General features: G+C 48.0%; 1 protein-coding gene across 2 annotated transcripts in view; it reads right to left on the reverse strand.

The window, feature by feature from the left end:
- Positions 1–1,362: 1,362 nt before the first annotated feature.
- DYM (dymeclin) overlaps positions 1,363–20,240 on the reverse strand; it is a 372,695-nt gene continuing 353,817 nt past the window's right edge. For both annotated transcript variants that reach the window (XM_061130629.1, XM_061130628.1), the window contains exon 17: positions 1,363–3,690. In XM_061130629.1, the coding sequence (XP_060986612.1) occupies positions 3,541–3,690 (150 nt within the window). In that variant the 3' untranslated portion in view covers positions 1,363–3,540. The remainder of the gene's footprint in view (positions 3,691–20,240) is intronic.

Consider the following 20,240-nt stretch of genomic DNA (forward strand, 5'->3'; position numbering starts at 1 on the left):
ACAGTATCCATGAAGGGTAGTTTACTGATAGTAATGGAGTGCTAGGTAATCTAAACCTTTGGCTAATGGTGGCTTGGAAACCTGCCAAAATACTTAAAAACTTTGTTGGAGTCGTCCCAGAGCCAACAAAATGATGAAGCATTACCTGGTTAAAGTCACATGGGGGACAGCTTTCCTCTTTCCAGAGGCTGTGTGTGAGTAGCTGGCACTTTTGGTAGCCTGGTGAAGTCAGAAGGATAGGGGTTGCCATACATGACCTGACCAAGGGGAAGTTCCTGATGGATCTCTCTTATTTTGGGTGGGAGATCCCTAATGAGATTAAATTTTATGCTTTGAATTCTTAAAAATAAAAATGCATTATTTGCTGTGGATTGTGTTATATAATTCACTCCTCAGCTGTGTCATAGGAAGCTTGACTCATCAGAGACTAGAAGCCCTGAACTCCTTGACTCCTGGAGGCGATGTTAAGACACTGGAATAGCCCTGAATTTGGTGTCAGAAAGCCCGGGGATCAGTCTCTAATATCAAGTGGCAGCTACTGAAATTACAAGCACCGTGCTTAGGAGGAAGTTAAGAGACCAAAGGGCTGACCCTGCAAACTCAAGTCTATTAAGTATCAGCAAGTACCACAGCTCTAATTTATGGCTCTTGGAAAGCAGTGACTCAGTTATGCAGAGAACCGACATGCCTGAGGCAAGACCCCAGCTCCACAGAATCTGAAGGACAGTATGTTGCCTAAAGAATGATATATTAAGAAATTTAGGGCCTAAAAGCACCCCCTGCCATATTCCTCTTGCGGGGGGGCAGGGATGTTCTAACAAGCTGGAGGAACACTCGCAGCCGAGCGTCCCCACTGACGCTGGTCCTATGTTCTTTCCTGCCTTCTCCAGCTCCTGCCATTTCCTTCCGAAGGAGAGGACTGTGTGCGCCGCCTACTTTCTGTGCTTCAGGGACCTTCTTTCCTTTCCTTCCTCTGTCTTTGTCCTTGAGCTCCTCCACAGCCCCGATTCCATCTGCACCACTGAATGGTGGCCACTCTGTGACGCCGACCTTGCAAGGCTGCTGTTCACAGATCCTGCGACACCAGCCTCAACGGGTGACGGGACCAGGGCTACAGTTCCGCAGCTTGTTTGCACAGCGCCTTGAACTCCGAAGGAAAGGTGCTACTGAGAGGAGCACATTCTTTTAAAAACAAACATGATGACAGATGACACAGTGCAAAAACAGCTCTGTATCTTGGGCAAAATCAGATGTGAGTTTACATGCAAACACACAATGAACGATCCTGTGTTGCCTCATTCTACATGGTTTTACTTTGTGGAAAACCGAAGGAATTTCTAAAGCAAATTAATGCAAGCGTAATTCAAGTTTATCATTTTAAATTTATTGTCACAGAATAAATCTTTCACAAAAATAAAGAAAAGCCTCTGGAGGGTTTGCAGAGCCGAGGCAGTGGTGTCTGGAGCGTGTACTCACACGCTGCCTCTGAGGCCGTTGCCCCAGCTGAACTGTGAGGCCAGTGAGCACTTCTACTGTGTGGTTAATTACCAGCGGGGGGCAGGGGAGGACACTGTTGGAGAACGGAGCCGTGGGGGCACCCAGTGAGCCGGGTGGCCTGGGGAGGAGACTGCGGGACTCCCCTGTCAAGACTCTCTTGGGTTTGCCCTCTGTGGCTGCGTTCTGGGGACTCCAGCCCTCCTGTCGGAAGAACCGACAGTCCTGCAGCCCAGTGACGGACCCATGTCACTGCGCGCTCCTCAGCCTCTCAGGGTGGTGCTGGGGTCCCACCAGGGGCTCCTCTGCCCCACATGACCCTTTCAGATGGTTGTGTTTTGGTTTAAAGGAAAGGAAGCGGATCAGAATGCTTGGGAAACAAAGCGATGTATCACGTTTCCATACAGGACATATAAATAACTGCGACCTGAAATGGGCATCTAGTATTTTCCCCTTTCTGACTGGAGGATTCCGTCTTCCACCTTCACACTGCCTCCCCCTCAGGCCAGACTAAGCAGAAGCCGTTCACAGGCCTCACCTGCTGGTCTGAGGCCCTGTCCGTGTGACCTTCAGGGAAACACCGGGGTCCCAGCCAGCGTCTCTGGCAGAGACACTCAGAAGCCTGAGGCTGAGGCGGCGGTGGCCAGGCCGCACGCGCCTCCCGGGTCCACCAGGCACAGGCCCTCACTCGGTCAGCCGGCCTCGGGGGGCTCTGGTCTCAGCCCCGGCCCCGGCCTGACGACGATGAAACCGGCCGACCTCAGACACTGCCAAGAGGGTGGGCAGCCAGGCTGTTCAAGGGGGATACCACACAAGTGTGCACTGACGTGTCACGTCTTTAACCTTTCCCAGAGCTCCGTGTGAGAGAAGAAGGCTCCCCTCAGGCCCTCAGAAGATGGTGATGGATCAAAGTGACTCTGGTCTCCAGCCCGGGGACAGGAGAGAAGCTGCTTCTGATATAGATCAGGCAACAGCAGGTTGAAACGGGTGCTTCCTATGCAGAAAAGCACATAACTTCTGTGTCTCTGAGACTGAAACTAGGTCCAGAGGGGTGGCCATGGACCCAGAGTGTGGCACTAAAGGCCTGTCCCTTCTGTCCTCGGTGCCCGCTGCTCTGCTCGGGGCAACCCCGGCGGCCGCGTCCCTCAGAGGAGCTCAGGGAGCCAACTGTGGCTCACACAGGCCCCAGAAGAGTTTAAATAAAGTCAGAGACGGACAGGAAAACATGTCTTTCATCTCATGTGGAACACTGCATTAATCAAATTGGTCTCCTTTTTCTCCTACTGGTCTGGTTGAAGAAAAGAAGACTGCTTTCAAAATGAAGCTTTTCTTTTCCTAATGATTAATACAGAGAAGATTAACTTAATTTGTGCTAGACTCCAATTTAATTCAGCTATAGCTCAGAGGCCAAATCCACAGAAAAGCTAATCTGGGCTTCATGAGGAGGAGCCATTTCTTTCTTTGAGGGAAAGATGTGGAGGATCTAAAGGCTTCTATCCAACTGCCCAGGCTTCCATCACGGGTCCTCTGAAAGGCCACTACACACATACACGGCTTCGTTTCCTTATTAATTCCTGTCCTGTCATCTTTTCAGATTGATATTTCTCAATGTTGAAACACAAACACACCACACACACACACTCTCAAAACAAAAATCCTGAGCATGCAAAAAAGAAAAGAAAAAGAAGTATGCACTCGTAAAGTATATTATATGCCTAAGGCATCAGGTTTCCTGGAAAAGCTCTAGATTTTTGGTTTAGAAATAAGATTGCATGTAAAATAGCTGGTTTTTACATTTATTATGGTTGCGTACCCCCCTCCCACTTTTTGCACTATAATCTAAACTGAGTGATCTATTGCCAACTGGCCTCAATTCTCCAAACCCACGTGTGCAAGGGAAACAGGCCTGTGTGATCCTCTTTAATAGAAGATGCACCAGGGAATCTGTCTACCTCCGTTCCCCAGAAAGAAAATAAGTAGAAGGACTGCTTGGATGGAGGGGGTTGGAGGCCAGGTGGGGTGGGGGGCGGGGAACGAGGCCCGCTCTCAATCGGAATCCATCGTGAACAGCTGGATGTCCTGTGGGTTCCAGTAGAGGCCTACTGCCGAGTTGTACACCAGGGACCAGACGTAGGGGATAAAAAACTCCTCGGGCTGCTCCTCTTCCACATATTTGAATTTCAGTTCTGGAAATTTCTGCAACGAAAACAAGATGAGGCGATCAATCTCACAGGCCTGTGCGAGAGAGCAGCCAGAGTTTGTACACGGTGTGTGTGGGGTGCAGGGGGCCCGGGAGTCCCGGGCCACAGACCCAGCCTCCCGATGACCCTTTGGAGGCCGGGTGAATCCCCCACGGGAAGGGCACACAAGCCCACCAGCCCTGGTCAGGGATGTCAGCGTGCTGACAGCAGCAGGGCCCGGACAGGGCGTGAGGCAAAGCGAGAGACGTCAGGCAGGAAAGCAGGCCATACCCGGGCAGACAGTGCTCAAGCAGAGACTGCTGTGTGGCTGGGGTCCCGCGGCTGGGTCTCCTTCAGACGCCTCCCTTCTCAGGGCTGAGTCACCTTGGAGGCAAGGACGTCCCCAGCACAGGTCCTCGGCCTTGACGGTGTGGGCGGGCAGTGCTGGGTGGACGTGGCGGGTGGGGGTGAGGCGGGGGTGCTCCAGCCTTGCGAAGCGGGCAGCAGAGGGGAGCCCCGGCTCTGCCACGCTTCAGGTGGCCTGGCCGCACTCTGCAGTCCCGGGTGAGGAGGGAGAACACGTGCAGATTCCTGGAAGTGGCACTTTCACTGTAGCATTTCACCAGGATTGGGGCTTCTGATTTTCTAATTTTACTCCTGATTTATTTATTCCAGCTAGAGCAGAGGAAGTGATGGCCCCCCTCTTTGGCAGCTGAGGAGCCCGGGGTCCCCAAAGGTCCCCGGGGGGCCACTTTCCAGGCCAAGGTGACACGAGCCAGAGTGGCTGCAGTTTGGTGACCGGTGTCCCAGGTGGGGCGGGGACAAGGGGAAAGTGTCTCAGGAGGAGGGGCAGTGCGGAAGGTCGAGGCGGAGGGCTGAGAGAGAGAGAGAAGGGAGACGCACACACAGAACGCATGGCCCACGAGAGCAGAGATTCTATATTCACTGTGTTGGCGGCTATGTCCCCTCAGAGAGCGGTCAGACACTTAACAAATGATTTGATGAATGACTCAAAGAAGCAATCAACCATATAAGGACCAACTATGTCCCAGACACAATGGTAAATACTTTACGCATATTATGGTAGTCAATCTCTCTTACGTGAGTCACTCATTCATTGTTCTATTGCTTGAATGTCTGCTCCCCGGCACACCAGGCAGTGTGTGCATCAGGGCCTCAGGATACACAGTCCCTGTCCTCACAGAAGGTTCCTTCTTGTGCAGTAGAGGGACACAGAAGCGGCAGCCACAGAGCAATGATAACAGAGCGCAGTAAGTCACCTACGTATGGATGAGCTCTGTTTCGAGAACACGTTTGTAAGTCCAACCAAGGTAGCCTAGGTACCCAACTAACACAATCGGCTACATAGTACTATAATGTAATAGATTTATAATACTTCTCAGACAAATAATACAGAAAAAAAAACCCCACCAAAAAAATAAAGAAAACATTTTTAATCTTACAGTTCAGTACCTTGAAAAGTATAGCAGTATAGCATAGCATACAGGGGCTGGCACTGAGTGACCAGGCAAGAATTACTGACTGCAGTAGGGAGAGGAGGTGGGAGATGGCAGAGCTGAAGGATCGTCAGCAATAGGAGATGGAGGGCGAGGTGCAAGTTCACTCCTGCCTGATGTCGATGGAATGCACCTCTGAAAGTTGCCACTTGAAGGTTCCTATGTATGGAACTTCCTGTTGTAAGAAGGGAGTTCCACTAAGGAAGAATAGTGGTTCCAGAGGCCTGTGGGAGGTGGAGGGGCAGCCAGGTGAAGAGGGACGTGTGCTCCTTCTGAGGGAACAGCAGGCAGGGAAAGCACGAAGTGCTTTTTGTTGGAGGCAAGAAGAGGGACAGTGGGGGAGCCAGCCTTGGCCAGCAGGGCCCAGAGGGGAGGACGGAGTTGCATGAAGAGCCCTGGTCTCTGCTCAAAGGTCCTTCAAAACCTTTGAAGGGTCTCAGAAGGGGGCTTGATGAGACTGGCTTTGTGCAGGGACCACTTGATCACAGCGTGGAGAACTAGAGGGCACTGGTGGGGACAGGGCCTGGTCCAGGTGAAGGGAAAAATGAGTGTGAACTAAAATGAGTTAAAGATTTTAAACAAAAAGTGAGGGTGTGGGGGGATTGGTGGTAGTGGGAGGTGGTGGGTTAGGGGCTAAGAATGGGGAGGGAGTCAGGGAGCTACGTACACGGAGTTCCCTGGTGGCCCAAACCGCAAAGAATCTGCCTGCAGTGCTGGAGACTTGGGTTCGATCCCTGGGTTGGGAAGATTCCCTGGATGGCCACCCACTCCAGTATTCTTGCCTGGAGAATCCCACGGACAGAGGAGCCTGGTGGGCTAAAGCCCATGGGGTCACAAAGAGTCGGACACGACTGAGTGACTAACACTTTCACACAGAGTTCAAGAGATTTTTCAGATAACATGTGCAGTGATTAAGACTAAACATCTAAGTGCTGAATCCTCAGGGTTTCAGAATGATGACCGTGGGGCGGGGTTAAGCAGGAAATGCTTTGTGGCAAGTAGAGTTTTGAGTTAAGTCTTAGCAAAATGTACAGGACATCATACAAAGGAGGGTCCTGGTCATGGCTGTTACCTCGACATACCATGACGGCACAGTCCCCACCTGTTACAGCTCTAATGGAAACCGACTTCATTCCATGGCTCCCAGGGCATCAGTAAATACAGTCTATACACAAAAGGGTTTTATAAGCAGCCCAGACTTCAACCTTACCGACCGCTATATCTGCCCTCATACATTTTACCCCATACTTTGATTCAGGTTTAATGCAAACCCAGGCCTCTCCAGGGCACCAGTGTTTCCGAATCAGCTCTCTCCTGCCCTCAGTGCAGGCTAACGGTCGTGGTGTGTGCTGAGGGCCATGCTGGCTTCAGCGCACAGGGACAACTTCTGCCGCTGGGCTCCTGGGGTCAGTCCGGCGGACAAAGCACGAGCAGCGGGGGATGTGGCCCTGCTTCTGGCACTTACTGGTCTGACTGGAATTCGGTTCCGTCCCCCAGCTTTAAGTCCTGCTGGATCCCTCCCACCCTGGGCCCACAGTCTCCGGGCGCGCCACAGCCGCTCAGCAGCTGGTGGTCTCTGGGGCCCAGGCGTCCGTGATGAGCCTCCTCACGTGCTCTGCGTCATTTCCGGCCTGGCATGGAGTTCTCAGGTGTGGGGACAGGGTTCTTGGAGGTGGCAAAAGGTCTTTGTCATGGAACTGGGTGTTTTACAGGTAGCAACACAATGATCTTCTTTTCCAAGAAAAGCCTGCATCTGTAGCAAGAGGGTGCAGAGAGCAGATGCCACCAACCGAAGGGCTCCCTGAGCACCAGGCCGGTCTAGAAGCTTCCCTGACGTGTCATGGTCAGTCACCACGGTGTCCTGGCGAGGCCCCCCGTGGCCAACTCCACAGACAGAAGGTGAGGCAGGGCCTGGAGCAGCTGAGTGCCTTGTTTCAGGTTACACAGCTTGTGGGGAGGAGTCAGGATTGGAGCCTGGGTCTGACTTGGTGGGAAAGTTTGAGAAGAGAGAGCACAGTCACAGATACCACAGTCACCCTACTGCTCTGTCCCCAGATCCAATTCTCCAAGGCTCCACGGGGCCCTTTCACTATATGGATAGAACCTAGCACACACACAGCTGGTCCTGAAAGAAGTGACCAACCCCACAATGATGTCGAGCATTAAGACATGTGGGGCTTCCTTGGTGGTCCGGTGGTTGAGAATCCACCTGGCAATGCAGGGGAACACCAGTTCGATCCCTGATCCGGGAAGACCCCACATGCCTCAGGGCACCTGAGTCCCAGAGCCACAACTACTGAGTCCAAGCATAGCCACCACTGAAGCCTGCACACCTAGAGCCTGTGCTCTGCAACAAGAGAGGCCACCGTGATGAGAAGCCCACAGACCTCAACAGGAAAATAGCCCCCGCTCTCTGAAACTGGAGGAAGCCCCCCCCAGCAATGAAGACTGCCCCCCCAAAAAAAGAGCCAAAAAAAAAAAAAGAATCAAGAAAGTGTGGTGGACTGTGTGTGTGAAGAAGAAACAAGCTCTACCCTCTAATAATGAGGATGCAAATCCTAGCTCTTGGAGTAGCCTCAACTTTAGAAAACCTTTCACACTGTCTTGGGAGGGGAGGGACTGGGCTGGGGGCTCAGATGTGGGGTGGCTTGAAACCCGCCTCCCAACACAGCAATGCCTCTTTCAGCTGGAATAATATCCTACATTTCGAAGTGGGAATGTCACCAATACAACGCATTTCTGGTTGTTAGTGACAAAAATGACTAAAAGATGTGAAGCCTTTTCTCCATCAAGTGACTATTCAGGGGTTTTCCTATGAAGGCAGGCCTCAGGAACGGACATGAGGCAGCTTACCCGAGACTGCCTTCTGTCCCTCCAGGGAGGGTGGGATGGAAATAAAACGAGCAAACTGCTTTCTCAAAAATTCCCTCCAATTAACCTAAAGAAACTTAGGCAAGAGCTGCTTACTGGGATGGCACTGCCTTCACACGTTGGCACCAAGTCTGCTCGCCCTCGTGGTTTGGGGGAAATTCTGACGACTCTCCCATTAGGACGAGCCATGAGTCAAACGCTGCCTTTAGGTCACACACAGCCAGGTCCAGGAAAAGGCCACCAGGAGAAGCGCCTGGCACCCCCCATGGCTTCCCTTTCCACCACCTGGTAAAAACGAAGGTGAAAATGGCTTGTTTTTATTTTTGCTCGAGTTTACTTCAAAATAATCCATCTCACTCTGGAGAGAGTAGTAAACAAAACCTCAATGTAGGATAATACCCAGGTGAATATCCATATATAATAGTACATTAAAATAATATGAAATACTATAAAGTTTACTTGACAATAGCAAAATGTATTTCATTACAAAGTTTTTCAAGCTGATCAATGATTATTTCTATACAAGTTCTCCATAAAAGCTTAATTAATTCCGAGATTATGGGTAACATTTATAGCTACCATAACTGATTACCTATTTTATGGCAGGCATGTTCAAACACATGACATATAGCTACTCATTTAATCTTTGAAGGAACTAGAAAAAGCCTCCGAAAAGCAGGCACATGATCTGGGTTCTAGCCCCAGCTTTTCCCATTCATTCATCCATCCATTCATTTATTCAGCAGAACTCCCTGAGAGCCTACTGTGTGTGTAGCAAGCACAGTACCAAAAACAAAGCTGTAAATAAGATGTACACAATGTCAGCATCTAAGAGCTAAGAGTCCACTCCTGATTAGCCAGGGGACTTGGGAAAAGTCTTGTACCCTCATTCCAACTTAGGCTCTTTAAAAGGTAAGAGTTTACTCTACTCTAAGATTTTGAATTTAACCATCCTGTTTACTTCACATAAATGAGATTAAGTGCCTAGTACAGAAGAAGCACTCAATAAATGTTGGCTATTATTACTGACATTAAAGTGACATGCAAATGTAAGGTACGCTTTTATTTTAAAACTTTTAGTAAGAAAATCCAAAGTCTAGAAATATCACTCCTGGCCTTGTCCTAAGCCCATTTCTCATATTCTACCCATGGTGTACATTTCTAACGTGGCAACCCTATTTCCTGACAGTTAATAATAATAGAAACGGAAAGAACCTGAGCTTTCCCACATAAAAACCCAGGAAATGTGCTGACAAATGGCTTAAAAGCGACAGACTTCTCTTCATTAACGTTTTTAAAGAACAAAGTTTTGTCACCAGCGAAGGCAGGTTCTGAAGAATGGCCTTCTGTCTGAGTGGATCCTCACTTGCTGAATAGCGAGCTATATGAACAAATGCATGGTTTCATGTCTGCGCATATCCCTGTGATGCAGCTATTTAACTGGACGGGAGGTGGGGCTTGGCTCTGAGGGGAGTTTAGAGCCATCGTGATGAGAAGAGAGGGGTCACCTCTAAGCTGTTATTTGACATCAGTCTCCCTGGATAATTCTGTGGCAGACACAACAACCTCCAATAGGGGTGTGGCGTCTAGCTCCGAGAGGACACGGCTGGAGAGGCTGAGGTGGCCAGGAGTGGGGACACCAGGCCTCCTGTCAGCTCACAGAGCCCACCTAGCAGGGGCGCTCTGAGGAAGGGACACACTGAGGGTGCCCAGGTGCCAGGGTCGTGGGTCACTTCACCCACGACCACCCAGTAATAAGCAGCACCTCTCAGCTCATCAGCTGGTCTCCACAGCCATCGGGGTTGAGCTTGCATATTTGTTTGTTTACTTGGGTACCATCTGTTCCCCTCTAGAACACAGGTCCCAGGAAGGCAGGGACCTTGCTAAGAGGACAGCATCTAGCATACTACTGACACTGAGGAAATGTTTGCTGAATGACGAATTAAATGAATGAGTGCATGACTTCAACTCTGCACATAACTCTGTGTCATAGGTTTATTAACTATGTTGAATGGATAAGAAAACCAAAGCTCAAAAGGATAAATAAGATGCCAAAGAGGACAGAGCTAGGAAGTGGAGGAGCTGGAGGCCAAACAAAACTACACCTCTCCCCTGCACGCCCCTCAGAGTCGACAGGGACCCAGCTGTGTGTTTCTTTAAAATGCCTACATCCCACATGGACGGGAGGTTTTCATGTCTCTCTAGTAATGATAAAGAACCTCAAGCATTTCTTCCGTATTCCCAGCCACTAAGTCACTAGCCCTCTGTGCTTGAGCGTCCTCACGGGGAACAGATGGGATTGATTTCCAGCTCTGGAGTCCAGGTGGCCCCAGGCTGGGCGTCAGGAGGCGTCGGCTCTCTGCTGGCTCAGCCACTGGCAGGCTGAACCGTTTGGGACAAGTCACAGCATTTCTGCAGGTCTCGGTTCTCTTGTCTTGTAGAAAATGAAGGGCCTTGAGCTCCTTCTGAGTCTCCTGGGTATGGTTTTATGAGGTGACCCCAGTAAGGTCTCCACTCTGGGATTATCTGCATGCTCCCCAGGCTCTGCTGGGTCCACCTGGAGAAAGGGCTGGATGAGTTGGGTTGAGGGACAGCCCTCAAGTCAAGCACTTGCAGGCTGCCACTCAGCCAGGCGTCACCTGGGGGCAGTCTCAGCGGAGAGGGTCAATATCTGAAGGTTCCTGAGCTGTCCTGGGGGCTGACAACAGTTGGGTTTTAAAGGCTAAGACTCCCAAATGCTTAACAATCAAGACACACATGAGGCTGTGGTTGGCCTGCTGAGGTCTGAGAGCTCGTGGCTAAGTGGGCTGAGGTCCCAGGCATGGCCGCTTCCATGGAGTGTGTGCCACTGGACACAGGGCAACCCAGAGAGCAAGCAGAGACAGAGTGGCATGGACACACTTGTTACTAGCAAAACCCAGGCACTGCAGACAGTACACGCTCACGCCCCTCGAGTTCTAGTACCAGCTCCTCCCTCCTCAACAAGTGGGCTGAAGGAGATTGCTTCCCGGGTTATTTGCTTGAAATTTTTCACCAGCACTTAAAAGGTTCAGAAAGGGGGATAAAGCATAAATAGTAAGAAAAACAGAGCATTTTCTCCAGGATTGGCTATAACAAAGCAAACATAACAAAGCACAAAGTAAAAAGCTTCCTCTTTCCCGCAATGAGTTGTTTTTAAGACAGTGTACTGGGAAGATTTTAAAAGGGCAAATAATAGGCATAAATCATAAGAGTTTGGAAAACACCATTCAGTCAATCTGACTGAATGGGAGCACAGCCTTTGCATGACGAACCCTGTCCAAGGAGCACCGAATCTGACACCCTTCCCAACATCTCCCTGTCTATCTAGTTGGAGAGAGAGCCCACCTGGGTTGAGACTGAAACAGACATTCTTAAAAATATGTGCGCCTCTAAAAGAGATGCTGGGAAAGACTGAAGGCAAAAGGAGAAGAGGGTAACAGAGAATGAGATAGCTGGATGGCATCACTGACTCAATGGACATGCGTTTGAACGAATTCTGGGAGAAACAGTAAAGGACAGGGAAGCCTGGCGTGCTGCAGTCCATGGGATCACAAAGAGTCGGATACGACTCAGAGATTGAACAGCAGCAACAATACTCTTAGAACTTGAGAGCTAAGGAAATGAAAGACAAAAGGCTCTATTTGCACTAAAGACACTGGGGACACATTTTGTTAAGATTCAGTCCAAGAAATATCATAGTCTGAATGTCAGATCAACAACCTAGAAAAAGTCACTTTCCTCCGCTCTTTTCACGGCTGTGAAGAACGCTAATGCCATCCTGTGCTGGCTCAGGCAGGCCCAGGTTCCTCGCTTGAGAACACCTTCACTCCTGACCCAGTCAGCAGGGCCCAGGCCACTGGGGTCTTCCTGACTCTGAAGCCATCCTCCCCTCTCTACCTCATCTCCTCTTTTGCCTTCTAAGGCCCCCCTATGGGCCTCAGTGAGGGACTCCTGGGTAGATGGGCTTGAGAACCCACTGAAGATCTGGGAAAGCAGAGGAGGGGGCTCTGAGGGGGTGGCGGCTTTGGTGTGACAGTTATGGCAAGAGAGGCGAGGAGAGGGCGGGGTGCTGGTCACCGCAGGCCCAGGCATTCACCCCTCTCCTTCTGAGACAGTTGTGACTCAGCTCAACAAGGAGGGAAAACCCATCTCTCAAGCTCAGGGCTTGGTCTCAATCCAAAGCTACTTACAACAATCTTGTTGTTTTGACTTTTGGAGCCAGAGGTAATGCTAGACTCTCTCGAGTTTGGCCGGAATGTTTTTTATCAGCTCCAGTGAATCAACCCACCGCAGTGGGACATCCGGACGCCCAGTCCAGAGACAAAGCAAAGGTCTGATTTGGTGGTTGAGACTTGGGTATAATACGCAGACCAAACGCTTTAAAGACTGTCTCTGCTGTCAGCCATGTGATCTGGTGGAAACCCACAGGAAGTTCAGTGAACAGATGCAGGGCTCAACTGCAATAATTTTATTACCGCAAAAGTTCAATGGAGTTTTCCCCCTTCCACCATTTATATAGATAGCATCAGAAACTCTAGCAAGTCCCTGGAGTGGCTCCAGAAAGTTTAGTGCGATTTAAAATCAAACAGCTAGATAGCACATTGCAAAAAATTCTTTCAAAGACCGTATCAAGCCTCTGAATAGACAAGTGATAGGTGATGGCTGGCAGCGAGGCGGCCCGTCACTGCTGGGAGACGGTGTGGGATGGGGTGGGAGAGGTGAGTTGCTGCTGGTGGCATGCCCCAGGGCTGTGGTGGGCAGGTTCTGTGCACATGGAAAGCAAGCTGATTTCAAGACCCCGTCATCAGGTACCCAGGGAGGCATCTACACGCAGTTATTTTATCGTGGGGGTGAACTGGGGATGAAGAACCAGTTTTCCTACCATTCCTTTCCTGGTTTAATCTCACTGTGTAATGTTGGGTCCCTCAGGAACGGGTCCTTAAACTAAACACAGGAGGTGAGCGCCAACTATATATGAAGCATTACACTTGAGAAAGGAGGAAAGGAAAAGGAATAACTGCTGCTCCTCTAACAGGGGGGATAAGTTAGCAGGATGAATAAGAACGGTGGGAGGATGACACAAGGTGCAAGGGCAGTGCCCCAGACAGACTGGCTAACACTGGGGTCAGACGACTGTGGGTGGGCTTGAACGGCAAGCTTTACGAGAAACATCCATATGACCAGTTCAGCTAAATTACGATCTGAACAAGCCCGAGCTGCAGGCTCTTCTATGTGTGATAGAATCCACTGTAAATGGATCAAATATTATTGCTTAACTGACATAAAGGAGATAAGCACTGGCCTGTAACAGCAACACTGGATGTGGAGCAGTCCTATTTTATGCAAATTAGTTTCAGAGTGAACTAAATCCAACGTATAGAAAATTAGAAAGGGGCATTTGTTTTTACTTTAATCTAATTCTATTTTGGGGGGCTTCCCTGATAGCTCAGTTGGTAAAGAATTCATCTGCAATGCAAGAGACCCTGGTTCAATTCCTGGGTTGGGAAGACCCGCTGGAGAAGGGATAGGTGACCCTCTTCAGCATTCCTGGGCTTCCCTGGTGGCTCAGGTGGTAAAGAATCCGCTTGCAATGCAGGAGACCTGGGTTGGATCCCTGGGTATGGAAGATCCCCTGGAGAAGGGAAAGGCTACCCACTCCTGTATTCTGGGCTGGAGAACTCCATGGACTGTATAGTCCACGGGGTCGCAAAAAAATCGGACACGACTGAGCGACTTTCACTTTTGGCTGCACCGTGTGGCGTGCAGGATCAAACCCACACTCCCTGTAGTGCAAGTGTGAAGTCCTACCCACTGGACTGCCAGGGAATTCCCTAAAGGGCCATTTATTAAAAATTATAAATTAAGAGATACAAAGCTGACATTAAGAAGTCCGTCATGAGGTGGCTCAGAAGACAGTCACAATACCTTGCATGTCTAAGAGCATGACGGGTGGCTGGGCAGTGGGCACCTTCAGGATCTCCCTAGGAAGAAGAGAGCTACAAGGTGAGCAGGCATGCCAAGTCACTCAGTCATGTCTGATTCTGTGCAACTCCATGGACTGTAGCCCGCCAGGCTCCTCTGTCCATGGAATTCTCTAGGCAAGAACAATGGAGTGGGTTGCTGTTTCCTCCTCCAGGTGATCTTCCCAACCCAGGGATCAAACCTGCATCTCTTATGTCTCTTGCATTGGGCAGGCAGGTTCTTTACCACTAGCGTTACTGGGGAAACCCAGGGTGAGTGGACACCTATGAATATTTTTGAAAGCTCAGGCCAGAAGACCACCTCTGAGATTACAAGGGACAGTAATGGCTCTGTGACTGGTGGCTAAAAAAAAAAAAAAAAAAAACTCTTAGGAAAAACAGAAAGATACAATATAAGGTTGAGTTTACACTTGCAATGAACTCTCCACCATCACACCATCAGTCAGAATCTGAAGCCTGCTGGAGTCTGAAGTCAGAGCAAATGTCCCTGTCAGACTCTCTCTTTTCGGGAGAAGGGGCACTGGGAGGGCAGCCTGCAGGAGAAGGAAGGAAGAACAGGCTCTCCTGCTACAGGAGAGTTTGAGATGGGCCTTGACAAGTGGGTACTGACCTGTAGGGATTGGGGAGGGGCAGGGAGGAAGCTGGCATTGCTTGTGGAGAGACCCTGTGAGCAAACACTGAGGCCGAGGACACTCTCGCGGGCCTGGCAAGTCTTAGGGGGCCCAGACACAGGCTCCAAGGCCAGCAGCTGCAGATGCCGCTGGAAAGAAGGGATGAAGACAGAGAGGGGCCTCAAGGGCTGTGATGACACATCTATTCATCCAGTGAGCCTAGAACTGAGAGAACAGGCACGTTGGGGATAGATATTTCTAATTTAAACATCATTAACTCAGATGGCAGTTGAAGTTGCCAAGGGTGTAAACTCCTCAAGAAGACTGAGCTGCAGTATTGAGTACTGACTGAGTATTGATTGAGTATTGTAGTATTCAAAACCCTGTTCTAAAGGCAAAACAATCTGAATACAGAAGACTGGGAGGAGGAGAATATTTTGATTCCATGGTGGGAGATGCAGGGCAAAAGTTAAGAATTTACTAGCAGAACTTTTTGGCTGAAAGCCAGCCCAGAGGGGGAGCCACAGATAACTGGAAAAGTGTATTCTTCCTGCAGTGGGCTCTTTATTTCGGACAGGACTCAGATACCTAGGACTTCCTTCACAGCTCAATTGGTAAAGAATCTGCCTGCAATGCAGGAAACCCCAGTTCAATCCCTGGGTTGGGAAGATTCCCCTGGAGAAGGGAATAGCTACCCACTCCAGTATTCTGGCCTGGAGAATTCCATGGACTGTAATAGTCCACGGGGTCCAAAGAGTCAGACACAATTGAGCGACTTTCACTTTCACTCTCAGATACCTGGTTAAGAGAGTGAGATCCCGGGGGGGGGGGGGGGGGGGGGGGAAGCATTACCAGGAAATAAAAGTCCAAGTAGAATAAAAGCTCCATGAGGGCAGGAATTTTTTTTTTCCCCTACTGATACATCCACCAGTGTTTAGAAGATTGCCACGGACTTGAGAGATATTTGCTGATTGAATGAATAAAGCAATAAATGAAGAGGTAAAAACTGCTATTCGTAAAAAACTCAGTTATTGGAGGGGTGTGGGTGGGGTGGGTGGGTGGCAGACTTCCCTGGTAGCTCAGCTGGGAAAGAATCTGCCTGCAATCCAGAAGACCCTGGTTTGATCCCTGGGTTAGGAAGTTCCCCTGGAGAAGGGATAGGCTACCAATTCCAGTATTCTTGGGCTTCCCTGTTGGCTCAGATGGTAAAGAATTTGCCTGCAATATAGGAGACATGGGTTCGATCCTTGGGTTCGGAAAATCCCCTGGAGGAGGGCATGGCAACCCACTCCAGCATTCTTGCCTGGAGAATTCCCATGGACAGAGAAGCCTGGTGGGCTACAGTCCATGGGGTTGCAAAGAGTCGGATATGACCAAGCAGCTAAGCATTCTGGGGAGGTGGGGGACAAGAGGGGAAAACTGAATCCTGCACACTGGATGAGTTAGTGGAATAACTGCCCAAATTTATTTGGGACAAAATGAGCCAAATTAATTTGAGATGCAAATGAACTGACTTACTGGGATTTGGGGGCAATACTTATAAACTCAGTAGATTAACTTACTTCTCAAACTACCTGTTCTCCTTGCTTACCACCATCCTACCACTGTCATACATAATCTGGCTTACCTAGGAAACTGGATCCTGGATAATGGATGACATTGATATAGATAGTCACAGTCATATTTTATATTTCAATATATACCTAATTATGGAAAATAAACTTGAGTTCATCAACATGCACTAGTCATAAATCAATGCATAATATGTGAATGGAGAAAAGTTGATTTTTAATGAGTCCTTTACTTTTTCCTTTTGTCAAGACTATAATATGGTTTTTAAAAAGGGGGAAGATAAGGCCTTAAAATGTAAACAGTAAGTCCTAATTAGTGTGTCTGTGATAATATTTCTTTATACTGGTTTTTTTTTTTTTTTTCAGATTAATAGGTGAATTAAGAGGGAGTGGGAGATAGAGATTTTGGAGAAAGATTCTGAATCCTGTTTAGACAAATTCTGGCAAAGCAAAGATCTTTGCCATGTCTGAAATGTCCGTGCTGGGAGATACATGCGGGTGACATGGCTGTGGGGACAAGGACGGGAGAGGCTTTGCTGGTAGGCCCCAGACTGAGGTGCCTCTGAGTGAAGGAGAGTCTCCGTGATTATATCAGGCAAGAAGACACTGTTTACCACAGTATGTCAAAGAGATATCTGGAAAGAGAATTCCAACTAAGATGAATGCAGAGATAAGAAGTTGTCTTTAATTTCTTAAGAGTAATCTCCTTTAAACATTCTTAGGATTTAAGTTATGAGCAAATGTGACAGTTTTTCAAGTCTTCTTAAAAAGTCTTGCCTGAATTATTTCTTAGCAGGAAGCTAAAACTAGGCTCTGATAATCAATATCCCTATGTATCCACTATACAGGAGAATTTTTCCCCTCTGCTTATGGAAAGAATAATCTATTCCCAGTGTTCTATGAAAAGCCTGTGGTTGCTAAACCAATTGTTTTCTTCAATCTACTTGGAGAAAATTCCACTTGAATCCCATGGTTCTAAAGGCGAGCATTTCACAACCTGAAGTTCAGTCTCAGTGCTTCCTATGGCTGTCTTTCCCAGTGACGCAAGTATGATCCACGAATGGATGAACCACATCTGTGACTTCCTGTCAGATGCTAAGTCCTGGACCCGTGGTTATTCCAACATTCGTGATCAATGAATTAAAAGCACAAAATGAGGTTCGTTTCCTTCGCCACAATCATGAGGACTAATAAAAGGAATGAGGAAACCGAGAGGAAAGGGAACAGAAGCAGAATGCTCCAGAAGATTCCTAATAATCCTGTTTGTTGTTAGGAAGTGAGTCTGCCTTAGATTCCACTCAGTGACAGTTATGTCACTGTGAGACAGAGCTATCTAGAAAACGGGCACTCCCAGCTTCAACTAGACAGGCCTAGGTCACCTAGGAAAATTCATGTTACTTTCCTGGACCATGACACCATGGGATCCTGGAATCATAGAATGTAAGCACTAGAAGAGACTCTCAATTTTAAAAAGAAGGTACAAAAATGTACAAATAAAACCACAAAAATCCTTAACAGTCATAAGGTCCACCAAGTTAACTGGAATTCATATTAAATGACTATACATTGATTTCCTCAAGAAATTGTTCTAATATAGGGAACATATTCATTACCTTAGTCCAAAACTCCCTTAGACTTGTGCTTGTTCCCTTTGGGGAAGCCAATGACACTGTCTCAAAATTAAAAAAAAAATGCTATTGATAAAATAGCTGTGTTTTTATCCCCCTGAAGCCAGAAAACATATTATCAAATGATTCAAAAGTTTGATTTGGTATCATGCATCACATTGTAAGGGGTTTCCCTGGTGGCTCAGATAGTAAAGAATCTGCCTGCAACATAGGAGACCCAGGTTCAATCTCTGAGTTGGGAAGATCCCCCGGAGAAGGCAATGGCAACCCTCTTCAGTATCCTTGCCTGGGGAATCCCACGGTCAGAGAAGTCTGGCAGGCTACAGTCCATGGGGTCACAAGAGTCAGACGTGACTTAGCAACTAAGGACATACACACACATCACATTGCAAGATATCGTCTCACTATGTAAGACAGCTATCAGTTGTGAGACACTCAATTCGTTGAAAACCCCAAGATAGAAGATAAGCAATGAATGCATCAGAATGAACTAACCAAAGCAGTTTGTTTAATTTTTCCCAAGGAAAACATGAACAGGAAGAAGCAAAGACAGAGCAAAGTGGGTGGTGGGGTATGTCTGTGAAGAGTGGTGGGTGGTGGTGGTGGAATGAGAGAAACGCCAGCATAGGAGAGCTATGTGATTTGACCACTAGGACCAAAAATAAGAAGGGGAACCTGTCCTACCGTACTTTAAACTATAAAACTGAAATAACCTGAATGGTGTACTATCCCTCCCTCTAATTTGGACTACCACAGATGGATATGATTTAGCACTTCTACCTGCTATGTTATAATTACAGAAGAATTAACCAAAAAGCTATATAAAATAGGTATTTTATGTATCTAGGGAATACATCCCTACATATCTAGGGAATACAGGCTATATTTTATTTTACAGTGAAAAAAATGTGCTTGAGATTTAAACTTTCAAAAGTTTTGCAAGTTTAAGATGTATATATTTCAAAATACGCACAGTTACATGAAAGGACCAGAGGTTCCCTAACTTACCAGCTTTCTTCCTCCTCTCTTCGCATTTCATCTAAATCAACTAATCAATCTGTCAGGTGGAAAACTTTATGGAGTATGGCAAGTATAAAGCAAAGTTCAGATGCTCAAAGAGCTGAAAATCTAGTACGGAGATAAACTGTAAATGCACAAACTAAACAGGTAAATATCCATTTCATTGTTAAATACCAAGAGTAGTGATACAGGCAGTGAACTACTGAAAAGTTTCCAGCAGGAAGAGATGAATACATCTGTTGTGTCTGCGACAGTCCCCATGAAGGCAGGGGGACCTGGGCTGTTAAGGTAGAGAAGAGGTGAGGAGACCATTACTTCAGGCAGGGACAGGCAAGGCAGAAATGAAGAGTGGGCTCAGGGGCTGGGGGGCAGAGAACATGGGGACTGGGCTCAGAGTTTAAACTGTACTCATTTTTCCTGGACTCTTCAGGCATCAGGGAGAGGGCTATACAGGAGGTAAGAGATGAAGTTTATTCAGATGACTGGGTGGTAGAGGTGGTGGTGCTAACGGTGACACTTGTGTGTGTGTGTGTGTGTGTGAGAGAGAGAGAGACAGAGACACTTCCCCCAACAAACTACACCCATTTCCTCTCCCCACCCAAGTTACAGAAATGAGATCTACTGACCAGTAGCATCAGTATCACCTGTTAGAAAATCAAATTCTTGGGTCCCAGATATTCTATGATTCAGGAAGGCAGAAGGGAAAGAATGACCTGAGAGAGAAACAATTTCCATTCTGGAGGAGCCATATGAAGGAGCACAGGTTCTCAAGAATTGGGAAGAAGGATACTGCAGAATGGCAAAGGGCATCCTCCCACAGGGGAGTTAGAAGGACAGACACCATGTATGGCTCCCTCAACTGGCACATGGGGATACCAAGGCCTTTATTTTTTATTTATTTATTTTTTGTAAAAAAAAAAAAAAACACACAGTGGTTTATTACACCTTCAATATTAATTCCACTTAATTTTAGAGGACGGAAGTGCACAAAACAAGGAGCTGCTGGAAACATCTTCAAAGTGGGAACCACATCAGATGCAACTGTGGCACTAGACACTTACCCCCAACTTACATGATGGTGGTGGTTTAATTGCTAAGTCGTGTCCTACTCTTTTGCGACCCCATGGACTGCAGCCCACCAGGCTTCTCTGTCAATGGGATTTTCCAGGCAAGAATACTGGAGTGGATTGCCATGTCCTTCTCCAACCAAGGCCTTTAATAACAACCATTTATTTCATTATACAACAAAAGTCCACGCAGTTGAAGCTATGGTTTTTCCAGTAGTCATGTACAGATGTGACAGCTGGACTATAAAGAAGGCTGAGTACCAAATAACTGATGCTTTC

Source organism: Dama dama, chromosome 27 (assembly GCF_033118175.1).
Source record: "Dama dama isolate Ldn47 chromosome 27, ASM3311817v1, whole genome shotgun sequence".
Taxonomy (NCBI): Eukaryota; Metazoa; Chordata; class Mammalia; order Artiodactyla; family Cervidae; genus Dama; species Dama dama.